A 26,683-nucleotide genomic window follows, 5' to 3' on the forward strand; every position below is an offset into this window, starting at 1 on the left:
TACATAATTTCTTAATTGAAGTAACTTCATTTCTATTGCAATTCTTGTTAGTCAATCGTTTAAATCAGTTTCTTTAAATTTTTCCACTACTATCCCAATCTTGGACACTGCAAGATTCGACATGGGCTCATTCCCACATTGTGAAACACACTAGCTTAGGTCTATATAAGATAAATAGGGGTTCATGGCTCACATGGTCCTTTGTGTAGGTCATTCTAATCTTTTTTTGAAGGCCTTACAGACCTTATTTTAGGTTTCTTGTATGTACATAGGCTTTGACTAAGGGGAAATTCTTAACATGGGAGGCAGGATTGTATGATTGAGAATGAGGAATAGTCAGAAAAGAGGCTGAAGTAAGGTTTTTTTAGAGTAATCAAAAGGTAAGTACGGCATGTTAACTAGTGTGTCAGGGGAATTAGGGGTGGTGAATTGCACCCTCCAAACCCAAACAAATCCATTATCCCATGGCTTTTGCATCGAGTTATCCAAGGAGAAGAGTCAAGAGTATGCATTGAAGCATGCCCCTTCACGTCAGTACAATTACCTCTCTTGTTCAACGACTCCAAAAAACGCATATATGCCAGCCCTCAAGCTTACACACTTGGATATCTCATGTGTAATCCACCTCCATTTTCATTGAAGTTAAGCGCAACAGCTTCAAATCCTCAGTCAGTAAACAGTCCATGAGCTTAAGGGTGTAATCCTTCATGCCAGAAACAGCATAGATGTTAGACAAGGTTATGTAGGTTACTGTATCACTTGTATCCAGCTCAACACTAGACTTTGCAGCGAATTGTCCTCTCATGACATCAGCTGAGCTTCTGCAAGCACTGAGTAATGTCGTCCATGAGAGAGCATTAGGCTGGACGGGCATCTTGTTAATCAAACACTCTGCTTCATCTAATTGTCCTGTTCTGCCCAACATATCAATCATGCAGTCAAAATGATCCACTGTAGGCAAAATGTAGTGGTCTTGAATCATGGATATCCAGAAACCAACGCACTCACTCACAAGCCCCGCATGGCTACACAGAGAGAGAAAACTCGTCAAAGTGGTCTCATTTGGAGCCATTCCCTGCCATTGCATGTCGAAGAAGAGTTTGAGGACCTCTTTCCCATTACCATGTTGAGCATGTAATGCAATCATAGAGTTCCATGAGACCAAACTTCTCTCCGGCATCTTGTCGAACATCTTTTGTGCATCATCCACACATCCACATTTCCCATACATGTTCAAGATGGCATTAGCCACAACAACGTCTAATTCAAATCCGTTTCGTAGAACATATGCGTGCATGCCTTTGCCTCTAGCCAGCGACGCAACAAGCGCACATGCAGATAGAACTACTGATGCAGTCAACTCGTCCAGTGTCACCTTTTCCTGTTGCATTTGATCAAAAAGTTGAAGCGCCTCCTTGCCATGGCCATTGTGGACAAAACCTGTCATTATTACATTCCAAGAAATAATATTGCGCTCAGGTAACAAGTCAAAGACCCTCTGCCCGTCTTGTAAGCTGCTACACTTGTTGTACATGTTAACAAGAGTGGTCCCCACTATGACATCCATATCAAACGCGTACTTAGTCATCAAAGCATGCATTGTCCGTCCTTCATCTAGGGACCCCTCGCTGGCACAAGCATCAAGAACACTGACAAAGGTGACCTTGTTTGTTGCCACTCCTTCCTGTTTCATCTGGTGGAAAAGTTGCAGTGCCTCTTTGCCATACTCATGTTGGGCATACACAGTAATCATGGCATTCCATGTCACCACATTGCGTACAGGCATTTGGTCGAACAGACGCCTTGCATGTTTAAGGCTGCTGCACTTACCGTACATGTTGGCAAGAGCAGTAGCCACGACAACATCCATCTCTAACTCCTCACATTGTAAGGAAGCATGGATTCGTTTGCCATATGTAAGTGCTGTAGGACTAGCAAAAGCACAAAGTATATTGACAAAGGTAACCTTGTCAGGAAGAAAAGTTTCCTGATGGAGTTGTTCAAATATGTGGAAAGCCTCCTTATATCCCCCTTGCCGTGCATAGGCAGCAATCAAGGCATTCCATGATACCAGATCTCGTTCTGGCATGCTCTCAAAAGTGCTCCAAGCAAGCTCTAAGTCATTACACTTTCCATACATGTTCACAAGTGCAGTTGCCACAATGAAATTCGAATCAAGTCCCATACAGAGGATGCGAGTGTGTATCCGTTTTCCTTGTATCAGTGCTGCCTGGCTGCTAACATATGCAGACAGAATGCAGACAAAGGTGACTTTGTCAGGAATGGTATTCTCCACTTGCATTTGCTCAAAAAGAAGCAGAACCTCCTTGTAGTGCCCAAATCCATCATAAGCTCCAATCAAAAAGTTCCATGTGAAAACATTCCGATCCTGCATTCTATCAAAGCAGAAGTGTGCACTCTTAAGATCCGTGCACCTCGCATACATCTGTACAAGCAAGTTTCCCAAGTATGTGTTTTTCTCATGTCCATGTTTCACAATGTAGTGATGCACTTGCCTGCCATCAGAAAGAGCCCTTGTGATTCCGAAAGACCGCAAGAGAGTGGCGTAGGTGGTTGGAGGTGTGTTTCTATCAGGCCTGTCTAGGCAACTCAGTGTGCCTTGCACAAAGAGGTCATCGGATGCATGATCAGTTAAGATTTGTACACAAGACTGTTGCCTTCTCTTAAAGAATCCTCCTTTCTTTGAAACTGAGATCAAAGTTGTTCCACAGATAGCTTTGCACAAAGTACGGCTCCACATAAAAGCTGAACTTAACTTTTGTTTTTGCTAATGGAAGTTGAACATTCAAAAAAAGAAGTATGCCCAAATCCTCAAAGGACACGGAGGCTCCTGTCATAGTTTGCTGAGGACACACAATACAGCTACATGCGCACAACCGCGCTCACACCCTAAAGCTACAGCTATAGTTAGTGGTTGTACTCAATTAACCCTTGAGGCTGGGCATAAAGCATAGCCTTTGAAGCTTCATATCCATCTGTAAAAAAGACACACACAATAGGCGCACAATTTTATTATCATACTGAAACCAATGAGCACAAACCTAAAACCAGCACTGAGCATACATTAGCAGGCTAGCCTCATTATGCAACTTGAAACGATTCTACAGGTTTTGATATGATCATACTCAAGCACAATGAAGCATATTTCTCTAACTGGCTGGTGTTACTGTTAGCACATTCATCCCCAGTTTCTGCTCATATTTGGAGTCCCCTTTTGGTCCCTTTTCATGGCCCTTGGTTGTGGGCTGGCCACCCTATTTTTCTGTATTTTTCTGGCATTTTTTCCCGGTCGCGTGCTTCATGCCCAGTCGGCCAGCTACATGGTGTCCAGTTGACCAGCCCTACTCACCTATAAATAGGTGTGCCTTGCCTCCCTCTTTTTTCATAGTCTAGTCTTCCTTTTGCTTCCCTCACTTGACTATTTATGTCTCACGCTTGGGACTGTTTTCGTGCAGTATGTTCAGCATAGTTGCTTCATATTTCTCTCTCTCTCTCTCTCTCTCTCTCTCTCTCTCTCTCTCTCTCTCTCGCACTTTCTCTCAGCACACTCTAGTGCTTGTATGCTTCCGCTCTGTGCACTCTTTCATGGTATCATTGCTCCTGGTTCAGCGTTCCTCTGCTGCCCCTGTCAGTGTTTCTCTGCTGCCCCAACTTCTCCTCAGTTTTCAGCACCTTCAACTCTGCGTTTTTTTCTTCTCTGTTCTGCTGCTAGTCGGTTGGCTTCTTTTGGCACTTCTCCATTGTAGATTCAGGTCTTCCTTCACCGGTTTGATCTCTGAGAACCCCCTTCACACCTGTCGGTTGCTCCTTTTCAGGGCAGCATTATCTTTTGTGCTGTGTTTTCTCCCCTACAGGTGTTCTTTGCAGTTGATGGTGTTTTGATTTGAGGATTGGTGGCATCCGGTACCTGTGGTCGACACCCCTTCCGAGATTGTGCATTTTTCTTCTGAGATTCAGCTCAAGCTTTTGTGATGGCTGCCCCGACTATACTTCATGTCACCAGCCTGGACATTCCCCAGTATGAAAGGGGTCTTGTGGACTCCAGGATGTCTAAATATTTGGAAAGTACAAGCTTTGGGAATGGGGGATTATCCTAGAATACTAAGGACCACACTCCTAAAATTTAGGAGAGTTGCTATTTTTGGCTCAACTCTGATGGAAATTCTGTTCGCGTCATTACATCTGGAATTGAGCAGATACCAAGAGTTGCCAAAGTACCTATGAAAAATGGGCTACTAGTTGGGATATTTTTAGAGGTAAAGATTATGGAAGAACCCATCTCTTAGATTGGGACATGTGGCAAGAAAGTGAATCAAAGTGAGATAACTAGCCTCACACTAGTCAGAAAGTGGATGAAAGTGAGACAAGTGGCCTCACACTTGTCACTTTAGCTATTGTGTGGCTCTCCACTTGTCATTATAGCCTTCTCTTGCCATTTTAGCTCATGGGAGGCTCAAATCTATGAATTGGAGTCCTTTCTCTTCATTTGGAGGAGGCTCTCTTGCTGCAAACTAGCCTCTACCACCGTTACAGGTTGCCCTAATGATGGCTACTCTCTTTCTCTCTCTCTTGAAGGCTTAATATGCATTGATGGTATCAATAAGTGTATCAAAGGCCCTAGCCCTTGGAAGCGGAGGCTTCCTTCTATCAATGAGGAAGAGAAAAGATCTCAAGTGGGGACCACACTTACTATCATTGCTATTAAGCATGGCCAACCACTTCATAGCCTATGAAGCAAGAGCATGAGCAATAGACAGCTTGGTCTAAGGATTTATGAATTCACAAAATTTATCTTGGAAGTATGGAGTTGGTTTTATGTGCATACGTTTAACACTCTTTCCATATGGATATTGTGGATTATATTATCAAGCTTACAGGCAAGCTATATGGAGATATATCTTGGGATATCTTAAGGATATAGTGACGAGATATTTCTTTTGGCTTCATGACCAACCTAGCAAAGAAAAGCTAAGTATACTTTGAGTCTGCAAAGTTGGTGCTTTTGCTATTTACTATGAAGTGTTTTTGATGTTCACTAACCCTTGTATAGCCATGCAAGGAGAAAGGTGGTGTTGTTTGCCTTGAGATGGTTTCAGGGAAACATTGTTTATGGCTCCCTTTATTGGGATGGATTATATCTATGGAGATTTCTTTCTTGGATGAGATTTATATAGATATTGGACTTCACAAGCAATTTCTATGGACGAATCTGTCCCAGTTTATAGAGAAGAAATATTTGGATATCTCATGGATATGATGCTTTTATGGATAAAGTCCACCTCTACTCCAAGGTGTGTGGTCAGCATGGAGCATGTGGTAAGAGTTATGGTATACAGGTCTGGATTCTTGGACTTCTTTTCTAGGGATTTGGATCCATCCTCAGGTTTATGGATTATGTTTATGACTCCCTTTTACTGGGATGGATTATTCTTTTTGGCTCCCTTTATTTGGGATGCATTGGACTTATGGAACTCATGGTTCACATACCATGTGTAGTGTTCTCTTGTCCTACGTGCTCTCTTGAAGATTGTTTCTACCATGTGTGGGTGGAACAATAGAGAGCAAATGGAAGGGAACATGGGCACTTCAGAGGGTAGTGTCAAGCACAACATACCATGTGTAGTGTTCTCTTGTTCTACATGCTCTCTTGAAGATTGTTTCTAACATGTATGGGTGTAACAATAGAGAGCAGATGGAAGGGAACATGGGAACTTGAGAGGGTAGTGTGAGTTGGTGGCCGAAATGCCTACAAACTATTGGTGGCTGAAATGCCTATAAACTATGTGTGGCAGAAATGCTTATGGAACACCAGGCTATCTATGTCTGCGAGTGATTGTTTTATCTTGTTACTTGAGCCCACCTCTCATCCAAGGTGTGTGGTCAGAGTACCAAATATAAAATCCATGGCAATGCTCTCCCATGGTCTATCTGGAATAGGTAAAGGCTGACGTAACCCTGGTGTCTTCTGACGGTCATACTTCACCTTCTGACATACGATGCATTGCCTAACAAAAGCATCAACATCTCTTCTCAAGGTCGGCCGATAAAAGAAAGCCTCAACTGCCTTTACCGTGGCGTCAATACCTCTATGACCTGTACATGGCGGAGCATGACTTTCAATCATAACCTTGAGTCGTAACTGCCTAGTAACACACAGTCTACCATGCATCAACAAAAAGCCATCCCTGAGAGTATAATGATCATGCCGTGGACTCTCAGACATCTGATCATAGACTCTTCCAAAATCCTCATCCTGGGCATACTGCTCTTTCATCTCATCAAGCTCATGATGATAAGCAAGTGAAACTGCTGAGACTTGTGGCTTGCGTGACAAAGCATCTGCCACAACATTCTTTTTGCCTTCCACATGTACAATCTGAAAGTGGAACATAGACAAAAAGTTGGCCCATATCATATGCTTCGCAAAAAGTTTAGTTTGCATGAGGAAATAACGTAAGGTCTGATGATCTGTCTACACAGTAAAATCAGCCCCAAGAAAATAGTGTTTCCATGTAGAAAGAGCATGAATGACAGCCAACATCTCTTTCTCATAAACCTGTAAATGCTTCTCTGAATTCTGTAATATACGGCTCTCATAGGCTATCACATGTCCTTCCTGCATGAGAACTGCCCCAATGTTATTCCCACATGTATCACACTGGACAATAAAAGCCTTTCGGAGATCCGGTAATACCAATACGGGATCCGAAGTAAGCTTTTCTTTAAGCTTTTTAAAGGCTGCAATTTCTTGATCAACCCATCGAAACGGAGTTCTCTTCTTTGTTAAAGCATGAAGGAACGAACCAATCTCAGCACAATACCGTATGTACCGCCTATAATAGGAACACAACCCCAAAAAGCTGCGTACATCATGCACGGTCCTCAAATCTGGCCAATTGAGAATTGCTTCCACTTTGGAAGGATCCATACGGGCTCCACCTTTAGACACGATATGCCCCAAGAAGTGTATCTCTTCCAAGAAGAACTCACTCTTCTTGCCATTAATGACCAACCTATGCTTCCGGAGTTCTTCAAACACAATGGCCAAATGCTTCCTATGCTCCTCCTCTGAGCGTGAATGCACAATCATATGATATATCATCAAAGAATGTGCCCACGAACGCTCTATGAGGCCGGAAAATCCTATCCATCATCCTGTTAAAGGTGGCGGGAGCATTTGTCAAACCAAAGGGCATGACCAAGAACTCATATAGCCCAAAGGTGGTTCGAAATGTTGTCTTATGCACATCCTCGCGTCTAATGCGTATTTGATGATACCCGCTTTTCAAGTCTATCCAAATAATGACTGTGGAGCCCTGTAAGTGGTCCCAAATGTCATCAATCCTCGGAATAGGAAATCGATTCTTGATGGTGTTCTTGTTTAGCGCCCTGTAATCTATACACATGCGCCAAGAACCATCTTTCTTTTGCACTAAGAGCACAGGTGAGCAAAAGGGTGATGAGCTAGGCTAAGTCAACCCCTTTTTCAACAACTCTTGAATCTGGCTCATAATTTCCTCTTGTTGGGCTGCACTAACACAGTACGGCGGTCTATTTGGTGGGGTACTCCTTGGAATAAGATCAATAGCATGATCTTCTGGCCTTTCTGGAGGAAGTTCTCTTGGCAATGACTCGGAAAAACAATCTTGGTACTCACGTAGGAAATTAGTCCTGTCCTTACCTAGCATAGACAAATTAGATTTAGACTCATTATCTTTTGCATCCTTTACAAAAACCAAGTACGCGGAAAGATGCTTTTTCATTACTGATGAAATGGCCGAAGCTGATACAATAGGAACATATTCCCCTTTAAGCTTTACATCCAAAATATGCTCTTTCCCTCTATGAGTCAAAGTTCTTGTTATATGTATCCACCACCGCATGTACTCTAGGACACCGTGGCATATCACACCCATCAAGTGGCATGATATAGAACTCCTCACTGTCCACATAACCCTGCACATGAAGCCTCAACTTCCCAATAATAGGGGTAACGGATTCTGCATACCCAGGACAAGCCATATTAGCCTCATACAACGGCTCCATCTCCTCTGCGCGGATCCCCAATCTGCCAGCCAAATCTAGTGAGATAAAGTTGGCTCTAGCACCTGTGCCAAAGAAAATTCAAAGCATTCTGATCTCTAACTTTGCCCCATGCCCTGCACAACTCAGTCTCCTCACCACTTGGCTGTTCCCCAAGATTAGGAACTAACCCTGCAGAAGGTTTTGCTTTCTTAGGCTTGGGCTCCCCTTTAGTGTTAGAATCCTTTTGGGACTTTCGCTTGGGACAATTGAAAGACATATGTCCCTCCTCAGTACAGAACAAGCACTTCTTAGCATCCATCAAAGCATGTCTCTCCTCAGGAGTTTTCTTGGGCATTGGTAACTTCTTATACCGCTTCTCTGCAAGCACTGTTGCATCACAAGAAGCATATCCTGACTTTTCAGTTTTCTCGCTTATGCTTTTGCTGCCCCTAAATCCAGATGAAACTCCAGTGAGTAACGCATTTGCTGTCACATTCTCTATCATCTGCGACATATTTGTTACTCGAGTCTTTATGCAATAGTCGCGCACTTTCTTGGGCAACCCACAACAATACTTCTCAACCTGCTCAAACAATGGCACTGCACAATAAGAAGTAGTTGGGAGTAAAACTTCCCAAAACTTCTTATTATAATCCTCAAGATTCTCACATTTCGATGCATCCAACTAGTGCCATGCTGTCATTACATCCACCTCAAATGTAGATGTGAGCCACACGGAAGAGAGCACCTGTTTAAATTGTACCCAAGTAGATGGTGCTATGCCCTGCGAAAGAAGAGTGGACCACCACTGCAATGCATTGCCCTTGAGAAAAGTCGCGGCTTTTCTCACTTTCGAGAATTCCGTGTAATTTCCACCAAAAAAAGCAGCATCAAGCTACTGTAAAAAGGTAAGTGCCTTGAGCTTGTCTTTCACCCCACTGAATGTGTCAAATTTCACTGTAGCTCCTCCTTCCTTATAATCCTTCGTCTTACCCATAGGCGTTAGATTATCGTAAGGAAGTGGCCTCACACGATTGCTACCCCCTTCATTCATGCCCATCATAGGGTCAACATTGCGAGTTCCCACACCTGGCATACCATGCATTCCTGCTGATCCTCCTATGTTTCCATACATACCACTATGCATACCGGGCTGCATACCCCCATACATGTTTCCTTGCATTCTGGGCTGCATGTCCCCATACATATTCCCTTGCATTCCGGACTACATACTACCATACAAATTACCTTGTATACCAGGCTGAAAATTAGCTCCAATATTCCCGTGCATTCCCATGCCTCCCTGAGGGTAACCCCCAGTCATAGATTGGAACACGGAACGACTGCCAAAATAGCCTGGATTCATAGACTGCTGCGGAATAGGTGGCTGTCTGAAAAAGGAACTCTGTGGGTTTGCACCATAAGTGTTTCGCATGTTAGGAAATGGTCCAAAAGCAGGATCTTGTGGGAAGGCACCACTATTGCCTTGAGGTGGGTTCCTAGAACGCTCTTTCTTCTTCTTCTTCTTCTTCTTAGGCTCAGAAGGGGTTCTCATAAATTCAGCAAACTTCTCACTTTGTGTGAGCTGCATAAACACATCCACTGCCCCTGCCAAACGAGCTTTAAACTGGGAATCATCTTCCTCTTGACTTGGCATGTCTTTTGGCTGCGTTACATCCTCATAACGTGCATCTTCTGTAGCCTGTTCTCTTGCAAGTACATCCTCATATTCAGTCCTCTCAAGAGTGCTCTCTTGCTCTTCCTCATCATCATAAAAATAGTCATCTTCTATGTCTGACATCTTGCTAAAATTTTCAGCAATGGCTTTCCTCGAGACAACCACGAGCTCACCCCCTTAAGAAAGTTGATGATGGTCCCGGCAACGGAACCTTGAAACCGGCCTCTGGTAGAAACCAAAGTGCGGTAGACTAGCAGTCACCCAATCCAATTGTAGTCCAGCTAATAAACAAATAAACAAGAGCTAGAGTGCTCCAAAACAAGAAAGAGAATGACACCTGATGGCCCCAAAGCTTGGCGCCCCTTTCAATATTTCTTTATTCAATTTCAATGGAAAAGATTTAGATGATTACAACATGGCCATTCATGGCTCGTATGTCTGCAAGTCCAATCTGCCAAACCTCAGGACCTCTTAGCATAGAGGTTATACAGCATTGTGTCCCAAGAACACCACACTGATACCTCCTCTAATCTGCTAAGACTGTACATCCATGAGGCCTTAGAAATGCATCTGACTGAACCATGCACATAGCCATAAACTCAGCCATGAAAATAGTCCACAAACTCATCCAAATCAGCCCACAATCTTATCCTGTTTCCACCCTCTGAACTGCCAAACCCTTCCTCTCACAAAGGGCCAGAGAGAACCACTCTGGAACAGTCACGAGCCAGTAAAAAGAGAGACTCCATAAGACAACACCTACAGTCCCACTTGCTCACAAGTGAATCGTCAACTGAGTCGCCTACAGTCAGCCTGTTTGCTTCCAGCTTCTCAAGCAAGAGAGAGTTAGAGAGTAATAGCAATTTAGCTTCTGCATGCCGCCCTGCTGTTCACTTGTTTGTGCGCTGACTGAAAACAGTCCGCTGCCCTTACTGTCTCTCCTATGCGCTGCCTGCAAACAGTCCGCCTGTATGTTGCCGCCCCTGCTCCTCTGTCCAGTCCGTGAGCAGCCTCACACGCTTTTTCCTGCAGCAAAACTGTCGCGAGAGAGAGAGAGAGAGAGAGAGAGAGAGAGAGAGCAATACTCCTACGCTGCCTGTAGCACCAGCCGATTCCTCCTCTTCACAGGCTGTTTTTCCACGCCAGATTCATGTGCAGCCCTTCAGCCCTTCACTTCTCCAAAAAGCAAGAGATAGATAGAGAGAGGGAGGCGTGTACTCCAAAAGTGGAGTACCCCCCCCCATAAATATCCTAGGGGCCACTTATGGTTTGTAAAACCTTCCTAGGGGCCACCCAAGGTTATAAACCTTATGAACTTTAATCCCTTGGTCCCCCTTCACACTTGGGGTTGCCCACACATGGGTTAATAAACCTTAGCCCCAAGTATGAATCTTTAAAATATTTATCCTGCTCACCGACCACCATGCTCACACTTATGCTGCACCCATTTCGCAGGGTCATGACACATGCCATGCTATAACATGCAGTGGAATATGTGTAGATGAAAGGACTTGTCACACAAAGTCTCAAACCGTCTTTTGTATCCTGAGTTTCATGAGTCTTTAGCAATCCACTTTATCACTTCAAACTTAGAGAGAGAGAGAGAGAGAGAGAGAGAGAGAGAGAGAGAGAGAGAGATCTGTACATAGTATGGGGTCCCAATTACCCACTGAAGGGCCCCCTCCTATTGCTATAAGTATTTGCTTTATTTCTTTGAAGAGAATGAATGCGGGACTGACTTGGACGTGAGGATGAATCCCTGCGTAAGACCTTTGGAAGACCAAACGATGGGCTGACTGCACACTGCTGTAGAAACACCAAAGATGACTGATCTCGATGCCAATGCACTCTTCCAAGGGGCTATAGGAGGACTGTAAACTGTGATTGAGAAAGGAGCTGTTTGGGGACTGTTTCTAGGGCTGAATATGCAAGCGAATGATGGCTGTATATGCAGGCTGAGTGCTGCGTCTTCTGCGAGAGAAGGAATCATGGAAGAAGCTGCGTTTTCTGCAAGAAAGGAGCAGAGAGGGGGATGTGTTTCAGCCTGGATGAAGTGATGATTGATTGATGAGAGAAACACCAGGTATATATGTGCATCTAGGGGCTGGTCGGTTTGCTTAAGCAAGTAGGCTGGCTCTTAAATACTACATGACCTGGAAAATAAACTTTAAGGCTTGAATATATTTAAGGCTGCCGACTGGATCTTGAGGGTACAAATGCTAAGGAAAGGTTCACATGCACATGAAATGAATGCTATGCAATGTAGACCATGATCTAAATGCAAACCCTTTGGATTCTAATGATTGCTACATACATGAATGATTCTCTTCAAGTGGGTTAAGAGAACTGGACTGACTAACAGACCTTCTATGGCTGAGGAAAGACCTACGTACCTCGTGCCTGACATGTCTCAAACTGGGGCTTACAATGGAGCCACAGCATACAACAAAATCGTATCCTAAAAGGGTTCCTATTGATATACAAGATGCACTAGTGATGAGCCAGCTTATCACCATGCACTACACTGCAGAGTGCATGTGATATTCCCTCCAGCTTAGCTTGGTGGCAGGTTCATGGCTTCCAAGTAGTCCGCCGACAACTGGGGGTACTCTTGAAAGAACTCCTCGTCTAGCCAAACTGCTTCATGGGTGCTCGATCTCAAAACTTCGTGTAGAATTGTCAAAGTCTTCGACCAGAACCATGCTTCCAACGATGAAGAAGAATTTGCTCAAGCTTCATCAACCACGTTTGGCTACTGCTCGTCTGAAACATCAAAAATTTCTAGACCAACATATGGTTTTAGCCAAGAAACATGGAAAACACCCAAGGGGGGTTCTGTTACATGTGCTAACAACTCCACTTATGCTATCATGGGAGTTGGTTGGATTGTGCATTGTGCTCACTGCCGCCAATGGTGGGACAATCACTCTCTCTAATGCATTGTATGTGCGAGGAATCACCGTGAATTCCCTCCCATTAAGGAACTTTTTCCAATGCTTGAGAGCTGTGATCACCCCTAATAGCTCCTTGTCATATACCGATTAGTTTTTTTCAGCAACATTTGACTTTCGAATGTAAACCCACTAGTCTTCCATCCTACTATAAAACAGCTCCAATGGAAAGATTGCTAGCATCAATAATAACCTCAAACGGGTCATCCCATGATGCCAGCTTAAGAACTGGTGCTTCTAAAGCCACTTTCTTCAATGCATAAAATACCTCAAGAGCCTTGCCTGTAATGCGCACACTTTCCGGTGATATGTTTTCACCCCCTTGAGCAAATATGTAAGAGATGTTGCAAGGTCAGACTTGTCCATATGCGTACTATAGGCCTGGCAAAGACCCACAAATTTCTGAGCAGTCTTGGGAATTTCCCAATCCAGTATAGCTTGCACTTTTTCAGGATCAAGGCCAAACTGGAAGCACTAATAACATATCCTAGTAATGACTTTCTAATAATCAGAATGCGCTCTTCTTCTCATTGATATAGAGCTCATTATCTCGCAAAAATTGCAAGACTTTCTCCACATCCTACTCACGCTGCTTTGCAGTAACAGAAAAAATAAGTACATCATCTAAAAAGATGAATAAGCACTTTCCAATGAACTCCATGAACACTCGAGACATCATCTTATTGAACATCGTCGATGCATTGGTGAGTCCGAACAGCATCACCACAAACTCATAATGGCCACAGTCGGTCTAGAAAGCCATCTTTGGAGATCCGCACTTGACGGTAGCCACTCTTGAGATCTATCTTAGAAAATACTTTACACCATTCAGAATGTACTCAATCCTGAGCATTGGAAACTTATTCTTGATGGTAAGCTTATAAAGTGCCCTGTAGTCCACACAAATGTGTGGACTTATCTTTCTTCTAGACAAATAATATGCATGCAACTAATAGCGCGGATGATGGCCGGATAAATCCAGCCCGAAGTAGCCGAGAAACTTACTTTTTTTTTGGGGGGGGGGGGGGGGGGGGGGGATTTAGGGGGGGGGGGGGGGGGGCGCTCTTCCTCTGGGATCAACTCAATCTAATAATATGCATGCAACTAATAGCGCGGATGATGGCCGGATAAATCCAGCCCGAAGTAGCCGAGAAACTTACTTTTTTTTGGGGGGGGGGGGATTTAGGGGGGGGGGGGGGGGGGGGGGGGGGGCGCTCTTCCTCTGGGATCAACTCAATCTAATGATCCTTAAACAAATGGGTGGGAGTGTGGGCGGGAGGTCGATCTTCAACACCATAAATTGAAATTGCGAAGGAGACCTTCCATCCGTGGCTCTGAGGGTTTTGTTGTCTCCGAACAATGGACTATGGACATAGATCAATGCACACTCAGCTCCTTTTTTGATTGCTCGTCGGGCCTAGACATGAGAAATAAGTGGAATCCCAAGAAAGCTCATATCCCCACGAATTATGACAGGCTCAAGTGGACCGTATTATTTTCAAATTGATTGCTTCTAAGGTTTTCACATCAAGGCCCAACACAATTCTCAAGAGCAGCTTAGGAGTTCGCGTTTTCACATGACCTTGCTCGTGGTTTCGATTATGTTAAAGGTTTGACTTAGTCAACCTTAGAATAAAATTAGATTTAGGTTAGAATAGGTTTTACTATTTCGTTAATGGTTTAAAACCGTTTGTAACCGAAATTTTTTGTATATATCTCCCTACGGGTTTACATTTAAAAAAGAACATCACGTCGAGCTTTGTGTTTGTATGTTTAAGCTTTTCCTAGTTTCTCATGGCATAAAAGCTTATGGAGAAAAAAAATATAAAAGAAACATGCTACCTGGTTCTTAGTAGAATAATACCATGAAAAATTTGAGAGAAGCTTCACGCGAGAATCATTGGGTGGAGGTGGTGAAGAAGCACAAACCCCCACAGAGCATCATACATGAAACTCTCGAGGAGGACAAACGCAGGAAGGATAGGGCCCTCCATGTGCGAGTACAGGGGCTATAGGCGGGGGCTTCCCTAAAGGAGGATGCCATGACGCTTTGCCAGATGCTAGGAGTGGACGGGATCTCCCCCCCCTTTGCAGATACATGGAGGGCAGGAAAGGATATGACACGAGAGCGACCCCTCATCATTAGATTCCCTGATGCCACCAGCAGACAGGCCTTCTTAGACAGGCAGGCAGGGCACACAGGTGTACATGGGAGATGATCTCACTCCAACACAGGTGGCACACCGGCGTGAGGCGATGGTGACTGTTCATGAGGCCCACAGAGCAGGCAAGTGGGCTATCTACAGAGATGGTAGAGTCATTATCACTGAGTGCCGTCCCAAATAGGGACACGGGGTCTATGAGACCAAACACCTGGGGTTGGCTGTATGGAACTGCATGCTGTGGTCGAATCCAGGAGGCTTGAGCGAGATTCTCACAGGCAGGAATGTCATTTTTTATACAGAGACTCATCAGAGCCCTGAGAGGGGCTTACCATACATAGCCGGGTATGAGTGGGAGTCAGCTTTTCGAGGCGAGACCCGCACATCAGAGGAGTACGTGGCTCTAGGGGGTGGCTGTCCTTTTTAGATCCCATCTCCGACAAATTCTCAGCATTGTCCGGAAGGACGAGGATGCACGATATCTTTGGGTGCGGCTACAGCTTAGCAGTGACAGAGTCATCCACATTGCTGTGTGTTATTTGCACCACGCCACTCCCCTTACGCCACACAGCATGGCCAGTCACCGTACTTACCATTATATGAGGATATCATGGAGTTCTCACAGTTGGTGGAAATCCTCTTGCTTGGGGATTTCAATGCCAGGAGGGGGAGTCAGCAGGTCCCACTACTCAATCTAGACGACCCTATCACACTACAGGAGCTGGACATCATTGACACAGGGCTGCAACGATCATCACAGGACTGTGAGGAGGTCACAATGTATGGGAGATATTTCTTAGAGCTGGGAGTTGCACATGGTCTTGTTATCTATAATGGGATGTCCCGATGGCCCTCCTCCGGCGCCCTCACCTCCTTCCCTCACTCAAAAGGTACTAGCACTGTGGACTACCTTATGGGATCTCCGGCTTTGGCACACCTTATCCCCGACTTCTCCATTCCGCCACCCCCTTTTGAAGCTGACCATGCCTACCTCTCTTTCACTCTTACCTGCACACCACCCGTCCCTCCACCCCCCCCGTCTCACATTACACTCAGGTCCTCTTTGATCACGAGCTTGACCTTGTTTACTCCAACCACATCTACCGCCAACTCCAGGATATGGAACCTATTGTCCCCCTATCCACCCACACAACACAACTCACCACCATACTCCACACATCCGCCACAGCTTCTTTCATCTGCACGCGACGGTCTACCGCCAAGCCACCTTGTGGTTCCATGCCCCAAAACGGTTGGTATGATGACGAATGTCGGGCCACACGCTCCCGTCTTAAGCATGAGGTACGGATTGGGCAAATCACGAAGCGCCAAGCGCAACAAATTTCTCAACGGCTCACCCAACGCAAGAAACGGGAGTTCTACGCTCGGAAAGAGGATGAGTTATACCGACTTTTCTTAGGCCCGAACTGCAAAGAGGCATGGAGGAAACTCCGAGAACATCGCCCTCCCACACCTATCACCTGCCCGGACACATGGCACTCCTATGCACGCTCCCTCGTATCATATCCCCCATCAGCCACCCCTACCTCCACCACCTCCACCTTCTTCACAAAGGGCATGGTCCTCAAGGCCATTCGTAGACTACGCAACGGGCGAGCCCAAGATCATGAGAGACTCACTGCCGAGTACATCTCGCATGCACATGATACCCTAGCGCCCCTACTAGCCTACATGTTCAATAGAGCCCTTTGTGAAGTATTTCCACCCTCTTGGTCCAACACCATCACCCCCATCCTCAAAGCCGGAGATCCACTTGATCCTAATAACTACAGGACGATCATGATTGGCCACACATTGGCCAAACTCTATGGATCAGTGCTAGAGGCGGAGCTCAGTTCATTTGCAGAGAGCCAGGAATGCAGAGCCTCAGGACAGGCTGGTTTTCGGAGGAGCTACTCTACCCTTGACCACATCTTCACCCTCCGTGCCATCATCGAGGAGGGTAGAGCACGACACCAGAGGATTTACTGTTGCTTTGTGGATTTCCGCAAAGCTTTTGTTGATACTGTACCCCGAGCCCGCCTCTTACACCGTCTACAAGAGATCGGAGTCCCATCTGACATGGTTTGGAGCATCATCGCCCTCTATGAGTCCGTCACCGGACGAGTGAGAGCCCCAGGAGGTACATCACAGGAGATTCACAGCACTATTGGGGTGAAACAGGGCTGCCCTCTATCACCCAAACTTTTCGGCCTCTACGTCCTGACGGACTGATCTGGTCAGCTCAAAACTCGGCCCCCGTCCTCCTGCAATCAACACCTGGCTGCGAGCTGTGGAATACAGAGCCGCCACCCCTCTGATCCATCCTGGCTCAAAGCCCAGGCGAAGCATAGTGCCCTCTAAGAAACCCCAATCAACTCTATCGTATGCCTTCTCAAAATCGAGAAGCATCACGACCAAGTCCTTGCCAAGAAATCTAGCTCGGGCCGTCGCCTCCCAGAAAGTAAAGATGTTGTCAAGGATACTGCGCTCCTTGACAAATCCTGTCTGAGTAGCATGAATCAACTCCCCTAGGAACGGCTGGATCCTCAAACTCAAGGCCTTTGCTAAGACCTTGTAGACAGTATTGAGGATCGTAATAGGCCTCCAATGCCTAATATCATCTGATACTCCCTCCCCCTTGGGGATAAGATAGATCAAGCCCTCTGAAAAGCTCTGCGGCATCACCCCAGTGTCCAAAACATGCTGAAAGCCCCTGCGGAGGCCTGGCCCCAAAAGGTCCCAATAGCGCATAAAAAAGGCCGGCGTCAGTCCGTCCTCCCCTGGGCAACTATGTCGCGGCAGGACCCCCAAGGCCTCGGCAAGCTCAATCTCTGACAGAGGCGCACCTAGAACTGTACGCATGGTGTCCCCTCGCCCCTTTTCTTTTTCTCTTCTTTGCGGAGGCTATGAGCATGTATTTGACGGCAGAGGAGGTCGGTTTGAGAGGACTTCAGCTCCCAGTCCGGGGGGAGGACCTGCTTGATGCTGAGTTTGCAGACGACACAGGCTTATTTTTGCATGGCCAAGAGGCCAATCTTCTTCGGGCAGAGCAGTCGCTCCAGGTTTTTAGTGCAGCTTCGGGAGCATTGATCAATTGGCGCAAGACCGTGGCCTTTTGGATCAGTAGTGCTCCCACTCCGGCATGGAGCCCGGACCCCGGTTTTAGATGGATTCCTCCAGGCACAGCAGTGCGGTATTTGGGATGCCAGATTGGCCTAGATTTGTCACCTGAGCAGCAGATTGCCCCGCTTCTTCTGAGCATTCGGAAGAAGCTTTTGTATTGGAGTACAGCTCGACTATCCTTGGCTGGGAGGGTGGTGGTGGCAAATCAGGTGCTGTTAGCGACCATGTGGTACATTACGTCTTGCTGGATCTTCTCGAGCTCTTGCATCAGCCAGGTACAGAGGCTGATCAGGAACTTTCTGTGGTCTGGGCGGGACGGTCAGCCAGCTCGGGCTAAGGTTGCATGGGCAGTTATTACACTTCCGCTGGCTCAGGGAGGTTTGGGCATTATAGATCCAGTCGATCAGAGTAGAGCTTTATTGGGGAAGCTTATCGTTCGGGGGTTGCTTCCAGGTGCTGAGCCTTGGAAAGAGCTCCTCTTGCAGCGGCTACAGGCTCGGGTGCCCCCAGCAGGGGGCACTTGGGCACCAGAGATTCGCTGGATCTTTATAGAGATGAGGAGGACAGGCCTCAGTAGCGGATGGGAGGACAGATTTGCTTTGAGTATCCTGAGAGCTTGGGAGCTGCTGAGACCGGGGCTCTCTCAGCGACCTCCTTCTTGTGTTGAGGAGCGGGCCAGACAGCCGCTCATCTGGGGCCAGCGGTTCGCACAGAGCAGGGTCATATGCTGGGTTCTCGGCCTCGGCTAGCCTGGGGGCCTTTAGCGGCAGGCCCAGCTCGTAGTTTTGGAGACTGGCAGGCCTTCTGCAGCCTACCAGAGGAGATCTAGGTGGAGAGGCTGAGTCACTTCAGAGGGGGGTTGATTATGAGGGATGATATTCAGGAGGCACTCACAGAGGAGTGGTTCACGCCTCTCGAGCCAATGGCCCCACGGTGGATGGGAGCCTTTACACAGTTGGAGATCCTGATTGCTGTCAGAGCTTGCACTGAGGATGGCAGTTGCCTCTACTATGAGATTCAGGATGAGGGCAGACTCCAGAGAGTGGAGGTGGAGTCGCCTTTGGTTGCAGAGTGCACCTTTCAGAGGATTCGGGTAGTGGCCGCCGCTTCTTGGAAGTGGCATATTGACCCCGACCCTGCTGATGTGCTCCCGGATTGGCGCATATGGGCATATGCAGCGCGCCCCTTGGCCCGGCTACAGTGGGGCCCCGGGGAGTACGAGTGGCATGATCCTTATGCATCCCTTGAGGCCACAGAGATCACCTTTTTCCAGTATACTGTTCGGCTGGGGCGACATATTTTGACGGCGAGGAGGACGGTCTCTCCAGCGGGGCATTGGCGACTACAGGGACTCTCACAGGAGTTCCTGGAGGATTTTTGGGCTTGGCTCTGGGCTAGTCGACAGGCCCGCAGGATCTCGACTTTTCAGTGGGGCTGGTCGCCCACAGGGGCTCAGCAGTTGGCAGTTGGCACTTGGCTTGTTTACAACGGTCTTCCGGCGGCCTGCGTCTGATGCGGCCACCCTATGGAGACACAGAGACATTGCCTTTGGGATTGCCCTCAGGCGCAGCAGATTTGGCTGCGGATGCTGCGTATTCTGGCCCCCCTCTCTCCAGAGGGTATGTTTACGTGGGGTGCCGCTCCTTGGTCGACTTCGTCAGGGCCTGCTATGGGCTATGAGATGGAGCAGGGCAGTCAGGCCATCAGATTTATTAGGGGCCAGCCTCGCCTGGTTCTGGCACCGGATTTCTCGTCCGCCAGCTAGACACAGGAGAGGGATTTACGATGGGAGCTCCTCAGCAGCCTCACCATCTGGTTCACCTGGAGGGCCTGGTGCTTTTCGGCCTTTGAGGGGAGATTGGAGCCACCAACAGAGACTGTACGGGGGATTTGGCAGGAGTTGATCCACACCCTGCGAGGACAATACGACCGCATCCGGGGAGACAGGCGATCTTACGGTGCCAGGCCTTTCACACCACTTGGCGCTGTGGCCCTTTCTACACCTTACACACGGGATCCCCCCGTTGGCACTACAGGCCACCTGTTTGGCTCTTCCCCCCCCCCTATTGTATGATTTAGCCCCTCAGTTCTTTGTACTGATGCTTGTATTTTGCAGCACCTAGGGAGAGTCTCCCGGGCTGCCATGCTGTATTCACTGCTCTGTCTCTCTTATGAGCAAGCGAGATCTTTTGTAGCCCTACGGGCGTTTTTTATATAACTAATGAAAGGATCTTTTCTCGGAAAAAAAAAAGCTTTGAGGGCCTTACTCTCCCCACGGGAGATGAGGGCCTTACTCTCCCCACGGGAGATGCCGGATTATCCATATACAAATGCCATAACATAGCCCAACACGAGGCTACCAAGCAGGAACACCTGTAGAAATGTCTTCCCCAAAAACCACGGGTCTTCATGCAATAGAGCTGGTACAGCAAGTACAACTCTCCATTCAGCCGGTACAACAGGTACAATGGCTGGTACAGCAAGTACAGTGGTTGGTGCGACAAGTACAGTGGCTGGTACACTCGGTACGGTGGCAAGTACAACAAGTACAAATGTTGGTACAACATGTACAGTGGCTAGTATAGCAAGTACAAAAGCTGGTACAGCCAGTACAATGGATGCTACAGCGAGTACAGAAGCTGGTACAACCGGTACACGGGCTGGTACAACAAGTACAATGGCTAGAAATCATAATAAATGATTAAATACCCTTGCCTTCAGTATTTCTTCGCGATGGAAGCCTCCAAAACAGTCCCCAACAGCCGGTATTCTTCATGGGCAGCCATCATTAGGGCAATCTGTAACGGTGGTAGAGGCTAGTGTGCAGCAAGAGAGCCTCCATTAATGAAGAGAGAGGGCTCCAATTTATAGATTTGGGCCTCCCATGAGCTAAAATGGCAAGAGAAGGCTACAATGACAAGTGGAGAGCCACACAATAGCTGAAGTGACAAGTGTGAGGCCACTTGTCTCACTTTGATCCACTTTTTAACAAGTGTCAGGCCACTTGTCTCACTTTGGTCCACTTTCTTGCCACATGTCCCAATCTAAAAGATGGGTCCTTCCATAATCTTTACCTCTAAAAATATCCCAACTAGTAGACATTCTGTCATAGGCACTTTGCTAACTCTTGGTATCTGCTCAATTCCAGATGTAATGACGCGAACAGAATTTCCATCGGAGTCGGGCCAAAAATAGCAACTCTCCTAAATTTTAGAAGTGTGGTCCTTTGTATTCTAGGATAATCCCCCATTCCCAAAGCTTGTACTTTCCAAATATTTAGACATCCTGGAGTCCACCAGACTCCTTTCATACTGGGAAATGTCCAGGCTCGTGACACCATCTCTCCCCAGTTGGCTACCAAAATGAGATGTACATTAGTGCCCTATCATTTGGATGTGGATGGGTTTACACTTAGTCTCCGCATCCACATTTCTCAAAAGACACAACAGTTTTCCTTTCAAGTTCAAAAGGCCCCATTCCAATGAGATTTCATTGTCTCGCGTCTTTTGGGGTGTGACATGATTTTAGGAATCTAGTGGTTTCGTCAGTATGAGCCTATTCCTGATTGGGAGCAAGACACTTTTACTATCTGTAAAGGTTTTCCTGAGCCCGTCATGATTCGTGGGGGATAGGAGCATTCTTGGCATCCCTTTGATTTCTCATCTCCAAGCCCAACGAGCAAGGGAAAGGAAGAAGCATTGATTTATGTCCGTGCTTAGACAGCCTCTACCTCATCAATAGCGGCTATCTCATCTTTATCTCCAGTCCCGCAGTTAGCAGACCTCCTGTCTCGACACCATGACATTATGCTTAGGGACGATCTCCCACCCAATCTCCCCCCCTCTTGTCCTGAGGACCATCATATCGATTTGGTCCCTAGAGAAGAACCTCCTAGTAGGTTCCCCTATCGTCTTTCCAAGACTTTAAAGGGCAAGCTAGAAAATAAGTTATTTGAGCTCCTCCAAGCCGGATTCATTCGGCCAACTTCCTCACCATTTGCTGCATTCATCCTATTTGTCCAAAAGAAGGACAAGTCTGCACACCTTTGTGTAGACTTCAGGGCATTAAACAAACTCAACTCACCATTAAGAATAAGTTTGCTATGCCAAGGATGGAGTACATTTTGGACAGTTGAAAAGGTGCAAAATTTTTCACTAAGATTGATCTCAAGAGTGGTTACCATCAGGTCCGCATTTTTAAAACCGACATTCCAAAAACAGCTTTTAGGACAGAGAGTGGTCACTACAAGTTCGTAGTCATGCCCTTTCGGCCATAGTCACCAGAAACGAGAAACGGAAACGGAAACATTTGAGGAATGGAAACGGGAAAACGAGTTTTTTTAGGAGTGGAAACGGCCATTTCTTGTGACAACTTGGCTTGGGAAACGAGAAACGGCCATGGAAACGGATGGGGTCCTGAAACGGAGAAACGCGTTTCTACGGGCTGAAACGGCCGTTTCTTGTGACTATGCTTTGGGCTTACCAACCCACTAGCAACCTTCAATAAAATGATGTCCAAGATTTTCGCAGTCCTCATTGGTAAGTGTGTTTTCATACTTCTTGATGACATACTTATATTTTCAACCACTGCGGGGAGCAGCATGAGAAAGATGTGGAGAAAGTCTTGCAACTTTTGCGAGATAATGGGCTCTAAATAGGTCTTTGCCAGGCCTACAGTACGCATGTTCACCAGTTTTCCAACCTTGTAGCACCTCTCACACCGACTTGCTCAAGGAGGTGAAAACTCGTTAACAAAAAGTCAGTTATAGGCAAGGTGCTTGATGCATTCCGTGCACTCCAGAAAGCAGCCTCAGAAGCGCCTGTTTTGAAGTTAGCACCTTGGGATGAACCTTTCGAGGTCATTACCGATGCCAACAATGTAGCTATAGGTACCGTTCTTCAATAAGACAATAGACCCGTGGCCTTCTACAGTAAAAAGTTGGATGTCGCCGCCGAAAGGAATTATTCGGTTTATGACAGAGAGCTTTTGGGTGTGATCACAGCGCTCAAACATTGGAAGTCTTTCTTTTATGGACAGATTTTCATAATCAAAACAGACCACCAAGCACTTAAGTCGCTTCAGACCATGCCAAATGCCCAGTGGAGTGATCGGCAAGTTAGATGGAGTCAAATCTTCCAACAATTGGAAAGAATGATCGAGTACATCCCTAGTAAGTATAACCCAGTAGTAGCAGATGCTCTTAGTCGAAAGACCAGCACCCAGACCATGCATGAGTCTACCATTCTCGAAATCACTGGAAAAGACTTGGATAGCATGAAAGATCAATATGTCAATTCCGTAGAGTTTGATACTCAGTATACTTTGACCCTCAATTCTGAGCTTCGCCATTACTCAAAGCAAAACGGTTGGTTGTTTTACAAGAACCGTCTCTATGTCATTCGGAAAAAGCGTACAGCTCTTCTCCATAATGTCCATGACTCCTTGGAAGCTATAGAGGTATCAATAGTACCCTCGAGAAATTGGAATGGTCCTTTTATTGGCCAAAAATGAGGCGTGATGTTTATTCACATGTTCAAGCCTGTAAGATTTGTCAAAAAGTCAAGGTTTCACATACGAAAAAGGTTGGTTTACTTAAACCTTTTGCCTATCCCTGACAGACCTTTCATCGACATTTCTATGGACTTTGTAGGGCCTCTACCAGCATCCACCAAATCTCGTAACACTCAGTGTTTCACCATTGTGGATCGCTTTAGCAAGTTATGCATGCTCATCCCATGCAAGCATACGGCCACAGCTGATGACGTCGCCTACCTTTTTCTCAAGCATTGGTATCCCATTTGTGTTTTGCCTAGCACCATTACATCAGACAGGGATTCCAAGTTCACCTCACATTTTTGGAGAGCATTATTTGAGAACTTTGGGACTAAGTTACAGTTGTTTAGTACATTCCAACCACAGACAGACAGCCAGACAAATCTATAACCAGTTTGCCTTTGATGTTCTCAAGTCACTCTGTCATGACCAGTAATCCCAATGGGAACATTTTCTTCCATTGGTTCACGCCATCTTAAACGATACTCATTCAGCCAATTATGGCTCATCATTAGTGCATCATTGTACAGCAGTAGGACCCTTTAGGATATATGATATTATTGTATGTCGTGGCCCCATTGTAATCCCCAGTCCAGGATATGTCAGGCACGAGCTACGTAGGTCATTCCTCAGCCTTAAAGAGTGTCAGTCAGTCAATCATGTCCCTTAACCCACTTGAAGAGAATCATTCACGCATGTAGAAGGCAGTAGAAGCTTTAGGGTTTGCATTAGAAAGCATTCTGCATTGCATAGCATTCATCCCATGTACATGTAAACCATTGCAGAAGTCTTAGAACTTTATTCAGCATTATTATTAGCATTATTCAGCATATAACACTTTACCAAGTCGTGTAGCATTTAATGCTACAATCGGCCAGCTCTGTAGCCAGTCGACCAGCCACATAGATCCATATAAATAGCAATAGCTTGCATCATTCCATCCATCTCAGCATTCAGCCATCGGATCATCATCGCTTGAAGCATAAAAGCATTCATCCCCGCACAAAATGCATCATCATAAATCATCCTAGATCAGAGATGCCTAGGGCTCTTCCTTCAAGAGCTTCGCAGACACAAGGAGTCACTATTGTGGCCTAGACCATCAGCACCTACCCACGGACCAGTGCAAAGAGCTCTCACTGATTTCTTCCAGACCCGAGCTCTGAGGGCAAAGCACCCACCCTACCTAGACCCTAGGCTGATGTAAAAGCCTAACCCAGAGAAGTGACACTAGACAAAGCCACCGAGCTATGCAAAGGTCAACGACCTCAACCCACAAGCCCCCCTCCCACACCCACACCACCATAGGAGGATCAGGGCCATCATCTTAAACCATCACAAGACTTCCTCACGCCGGCTCATGTTGTGGTGCCCCATGCGGGATATCTTAGGATGATATGCAAGCCTTATGGTCTTTGAACATGGATCAGCCCTAGCATCTCAGCTTTAGCATTTTAGCTTTGTCATTTTCTTTCATTTTAGTACCCATGATGATGTATTCCATGGACATGATGTAATCCTTTCCTCTCATAGGTCATTTTGGCCTTTTGTAGACATTAATATAACTTTTTCTTTTCTTTCTCCTACAATCTACTATGAGATCAGAGGGAGATTTCACTGTCTAATCAGAGAGGGAGGGCTTTGGGTGGCTGGACCCTTATCCCAAATCATGGAGTACCCAGATCAGAGGTGCCTTGGACTCTTCCTACTAGAGCTCAGCCAACACAAAGAGTCGCTACTCAGAGATCCTCACCCCCAAAAGTCCTCCTCTTAGCTTACCATCACCAGTTTTTTCCAGCCTAGAGAGGTGGATAGGGAGGCTCCTTTTGTCATTCATTGTTAGCTTTCACACACATTTGTCAACTGTCCAGATCTATGTGCATGTGATTAGCCAAAATCTTTATTGCTTGTGTTAATCACAATCAGCTTCTGCAAGCATGTTACAACATCCCAGGAGAGCTTGGAATTCCAAGCCACAATCTGTATTCCACCAATTACCAACAACGCAGGTTGCAAGAAAGCCACAACCACCTTCGCACCATTGCATTTGGAGTTTCTAAGCAGGAGGCGCAGCCAAAACCCCCCATTCTCCGCAGGCTTATAAGGGTGACCACTTTTTGCTCACCTCTCAGATAAGCCACCACCGTCAGTCTTCACTGTGGGTCTTGAAAGTCAACTACTCCACACACAAGGCCATAGAAGAGGATCTTTGCACCGGTGAAATAAGTAGTGTTGGAAGACCCAATCACCCTGACGACCCTCTCTTCACCTCAGCATGGTTAGGGTGTCCAAAACACCTCCATCAAATAGTCTCACCATGTGAGACAAAGCATGCCAACCCAAATCCTCGTTGAGCAGCTTCCGTCTCCACAAGGTCATCCTCTTTCTATGGCCATCGATGAATTAAGGCCTTGCCATGGGCTACTAGCTGGCCACTTATTGGCATTGTGGTACGTAATTGGAATTTCGATGTTACAACCTCTAGGAATGACCCACAGCAGTCCAAGTGTGTCATAGAATTTCCCTGTAGGTCAGCCCCACACTAGTTCATCACCTGGGTGACATAGCTTTGGGCCATGGGATCGAAACCAGACCGCCAAGGTGCAACATCTGGATCTTCATTGAATTGTCGCAATGGAGATCAGCCATGCCCCATGTCCTTCAAATGTGTGGAAATAAGCACTGTAACCCTCATTGGTGGGCTGACACTCCCCTAAATCTACATTCTCTTTGAGGCTCTTAAGAGAGCTGTGGTGATGGGGATGCGAAAATATTACCTCACCAACTCGATGATAGCTGGCCACTTACCCCAACAACCGGGTTTCAAATCAAGCTCAGGAGGTCACGCCAATGGTAAGAAAGAATGCACCTGATAAAAAAACCTTTCTTCTTTCTTTCTACCATAACAATCACTTGCTCTGATTATCAAAATAGATACAATCAGGTACTTAAACGTAAGTTTGTATTAATTCACAAGGCTGCATGTTATGTTTCACCTGGTGGTATATGATGAGCGGCTAATCTTGTTGAGCTGCACGACTGAGACGGCCGCACCATGACCAGGTCGACCCCATTGATTCTTTGTTATGTTATGTTACGAATGCAGATCATTGTGGATCGGGATTTAGAAAAAAATTTAATAATTTCAACAACAAAAAAAGATGTCT

General features: G+C 46.3%; 1 protein-coding gene across 1 annotated transcript; it reads right to left on the bottom strand.

Annotated features, from left to right (window-relative positions):
- Positions 1-138: 138 nt before the first annotated feature.
- Positions 139-26,683, bottom strand: LOC147637735 (pentatricopeptide repeat-containing protein At3g57430, chloroplastic-like). Its single transcript, XM_086799578.1, has 2 exons — positions 26,513-26,683; positions 139-2,996 (listed from the first exon to the last, which is right to left on the bottom strand). The coding sequence occupies exon 2, from the start codon at positions 2,759-2,761 to the stop codon at positions 611-613; it is 2,151 nt and encodes a 716-aa protein (XP_086655704.1). The 5' UTR covers positions 2,762-2,996; positions 26,513-26,683; the 3' UTR covers positions 139-610.

This window comes from Cibotium barometz, chromosome 6 (genome assembly GCF_041138505.1).
Source record: "Cibotium barometz isolate CiBa-2024 chromosome 6, ASM4113850v1, whole genome shotgun sequence".
NCBI classification, from domain to species: Eukaryota; Viridiplantae; Streptophyta; class Polypodiopsida; order Cyatheales; family Cibotiaceae; genus Cibotium; species Cibotium barometz.

Coding starts and splice junctions, on each gene's coding strand:
- LOC147637735 (XM_086799578.1), bottom strand. CDS start 2,761: ATGTGGAGCCGTACTTTGTGCAAAGCTATCTGTGGAACAACTTTGATC.